General features: G+C 35.1%; 1 protein-coding gene across 1 annotated transcript in view; it reads left to right on the top strand.

The window, feature by feature from the left end:
* eif5a2 (eukaryotic translation initiation factor 5A2) overlaps window positions 1-2947 on the top strand; it is a 7360-nt gene extending 4413 nt beyond the window's left edge. The window contains exons 4-5 of the mRNA XM_005926032.3: window positions 538-669; window positions 1058-2947. Coding sequence (XP_005926094.1) covers window positions 538-669; window positions 1058-1120 — 195 coding nt within the window. The 3' untranslated portion in view covers window positions 1121-2947. The remainder of the gene's footprint in view (window positions 1-537; window positions 670-1057) is intronic.
* Window positions 2948-3821: the final 874 nt, after the last annotated feature.

The following is a 3821-nucleotide window of genomic DNA, read 5'->3' as shown; positions in this document are numbered from 1 at the left end:
CTTCTTTTCCCACATGTCTGCACTGGGTAGGAGAATCTCATGTGTATAGTGACAAAAGACATTCTTTTAATACTTTAGGTGAAACCACTGCAATATACAGCTACAACACTTAGAGGCACAGTTATAATAGTGTAAAAAAATCTCCCAGCTTTAGTAGTTCAACATATTTACATATAAAATAATCATTCATGAATTAGAATGAGGGTAAAATGTTCAATTAATTTGTGCTTTTTGATTTGAGGTCATATTGCCCAGTCTTAACCTAAAGTCAAGTTTCAATATATACTGCCTCCTTTTAATTTTATTTTTATAAACTTTTTCTTGTTTTTAGGGCTTTGTTATTGATCTAAACCACAATGTTCTGTGTATTGCTGCTTCACAGTAAATGCTTTCTGTTGGTGTGAATCACCACAGTGTTATGAAGAAAGCATTAAAATTAATGTTTACAGCAATTGCAATAGGAAAAAGTACTTGAATTACTCTTATGATTTCCTAAACTATTAACCTCTTCCATTCTGTTTATAATGGCAAATTTAGGTAATTGATGTGGCTGATGGTTTCTTGGCTCTGATGGATGACAACGGAGAAACCAGAGAGGACCTTAAATTGCCAGACAATGACCTGGGAAAAGAGATTGAGAGGAGGTTCACTAACGGGGACCAGTTTATGGTGAGTTCCTGTGTCCTGAGAAAAAAAAAAAAAAAGTTCTAAAATCCAAATAAATTTTAGAAGCAAATTTATTTGGATATTTTCTGATATATTGCATTTCATTTAGTCATAAATGAACTCTGCTGTCTTCACTATATTTACTTAGTGTCCATTTTAATAATGTAATAATTAAGAAAAATTCCTTACGTTAGTCTAGAACACTTTTATGTGCTATTTTAAAGTGTACTAGTGTACTTTAACATGTTTTAGTGGTAGAAATGTCCTGGCCTATCAATTTGATAAGTCATCATGCCATACTGGATCAAACATATTTGCATAAAATATATACATAAAAATCAAGGTGATGTGAGAATACTGGACCCAGATCTTAATTCCTTTCCATTTTCAGGTCTCTGTGTTAAAAGCTATAGATGAAGAGCATGTAGTGGGCACGAAGACCATGACTTCCTAATAAGTCAAGGACAACGCTGGAGACCTCACAATCCTATCCTCCATTATGGTTTTGGAGCCTCACCAAAGCTACTGGCCTTCGCCCCACACCGCCACCAGATTTGCTGCTGTCAGCTAAAATCCAGAAACTGGACGTGGTCAGCTTCTTCTCTATCTAAAGCTCAGACGTGACTGGCATTCTCTCTAAACAGTCATCTTCCCCTTGCCATCACAGCATAACTTTGCAGTGGGTGCTGATATTATTCCAGTATTTCCTACAAATATTTCAGCACTCCATAACATTCCTGTTTGAGTACTCGTTACGTGTATTTGCTTTTAAATTACGTTTTATTTTTAAAAAAGTTAAACATTTTCAGATGCCTGTAAACATGGCTTATGTTTACAGGGTAGATGCTGTACCTGATTTATTCTCTTTAATGTTTCCCGTGAAATAATTCAAATTCAGCTGGCTGATATTTGCTCCAGCTATAATCATTGCACAGTTAAGAGACCCTAAAGCATTAACGTTATTAGTAGCTTGACTATATCTGCCTGCCTTTACAAGTGACGCACAGTCATCTGCATGCACATTCATGACAAGTATACTCATGCCTTAGCAGCTATGAATTTATGTAAATGAGAATTTTACTTACTCATGGCAGGATTTCTATAGCTCATAGCCAGGACTCAAGATGGGCCTTTTTTTATTTTTTTATTTTAATTTTTTTGCAGTCTCAGCTGTTATGAAGCTGAACAGGCCATAATGGGGTGATTGGGTGGGGCCATATTCTCCTCTATGCTATAAAACTTTCCTTTCACTTGAGGCCTTTACAAGCTGTCAGATGTATAGAAACTGATTTTAAAAGAACAAAACACTTAAAAACATGTGCTATTTAGTCTTAAACTCTTTTTATTTTAATTCCAACAGTTTTGTCTCTATTGACAAGTACATTTCGCATTCTCAGAATGCTACTGATATCATTTTTCTTTTTTTTTCTTTTTTTGGCAGAAATTGTCAAAATATTGTATGATGTAGCAAAATCTGTGGAAGTTATATTTTGAGTTATCCAATTCTTGTTGTGACATTCATGACGAGCAGAAATTAGAAAAGTGGGAAAATGGTAGTTACAGAGTAGTTGAGTAAGCAGGTCTATTTTCTAGTCTAAAATGCCTCACAAGGAGTTTTATTACATATTGTTTAGGTTAATTACTTCTCCATTCACAAACTGTTCCTCAGAGACATCAGGTAATGGCAGGAAATCAGAATGTGTTTACATGCACTGCATCAATGTTGCTGGAGAACCTGCATTTATATGCTGGTATTGTTGGTTTTCTCCCCTACCTCCTAATGGAAAATTAAAACTGAATGTAGTGTTTTGAGAGTATTAGCATTGCTAACTAAATTTAAAGCATTGCAGTCAGTTTTTTCTTTTTTCTTGTTTTGTTTTTTGAGCTGAGCATTTGGATACTGTTTCAAGAGTGTACAAAAACCCTCCTGTTTAGCTTGTGTAGATGAATTAATCAGACTGGTTAGAGGTTTTAGTCTGCCTTTTGGTTTTTGGTTACAAGTGTCCATGTGTGTATACATTCTAACACTAGCTATTCATTTTTAGTCATGAATCTTTGTTGTTGTACAAACCCTGTTCAAACCTCAGTTAAGCAAATGCATTTAAAACTGTAGCTTTCTGTAGCCGAAGTCCCCCAGTCCCTTACACCATGTAGAGAAAATGTTTACATGATGGTTATGACGTTAGGTCATTGCTAAAAATCTACAACAACCAGACTTCTTACATTTATGTGAACACGGGTTGTAATAAACATTGGAAGATATTCTTTTTCCTTTGCACAACAACAGCTGCTCTGTAATGTTATTATTTTATTATTGTTTTGTGTTTTTGTTGCTTGGACTTGAATCCAAGCTTAATATTCCATTACATCTGTCAGGACACTAAAGCAGCAAATTGTGTGTTTTGTAATAATTGTATTCATACTGTACCTATTCAGTGTGCAACCTGGTCTTCTAAAAACCTTTGTTCCCTTACAGCTAAACTGGAATGGACAACTTAAAATTTCTCCAACAGGACACTGTGCAGTTTTGCAAGATGTTCAAAGTTGGCATAAGGAGGCAGGCTGGCAAGTGGGAAAATTATATCCAGGAGTTAGTCAGTGAAAGCAGGGTCTTTCCACTTAGTTACCTATTAAGATTTGTTGTTATTCAGTGGTTGGTTGTAGGTGCAAATACTACTTGGTTTTGTTTACAAAAAAGAGATGTTTTGCTTTACAACTGATTTTGATTGGTCTGAAAATGAAAAGATGTTTTCAAAGGCTTTACAAAATGCAATTGCAAATTAATTTTACTTGTATGGGAACATAATTTCAGGAGCCAAAACCATATTGTGTGATGCTTTGGCAGAGTTTTATGCCAGATTTCCTTCCTGACACAACCCCAAAGGGATTTGTCTCTCCTCGTGGAGCTTTGGCATTATAACAGTGGCTTCCAACTACCCCCTTTTTTTTTTTTTTTTTTTTTTTTTTTTTTTTTTTTTTTTTTTTTTTTTGTGTGTGTGTTTGTGTGTGATCTGAAACACCGTAACAGCAGTACCCTGGAATGCAAAAAGCAAAGGCTACTGCCTTAAGACCTTACTAAATAGACTAATGCTATATTTCAAAGTGAGAAGTAACTTCTTCATGGAGGTGGAAGAACTAGCAGATGAAAGCTCAAA

Source organism: Haplochromis burtoni, unplaced genomic scaffold (genome assembly GCF_018398535.1).
Source record: "Haplochromis burtoni strain Fernald_Lab_line unplaced genomic scaffold, NCSU_Asbu1 Contig_85, whole genome shotgun sequence".
NCBI lineage: Eukaryota > Metazoa > Chordata > Actinopteri > Cichliformes > Cichlidae > Haplochromis > Haplochromis burtoni.
This window is presented reverse-complemented; position numbering and strand designations above follow the sequence as displayed.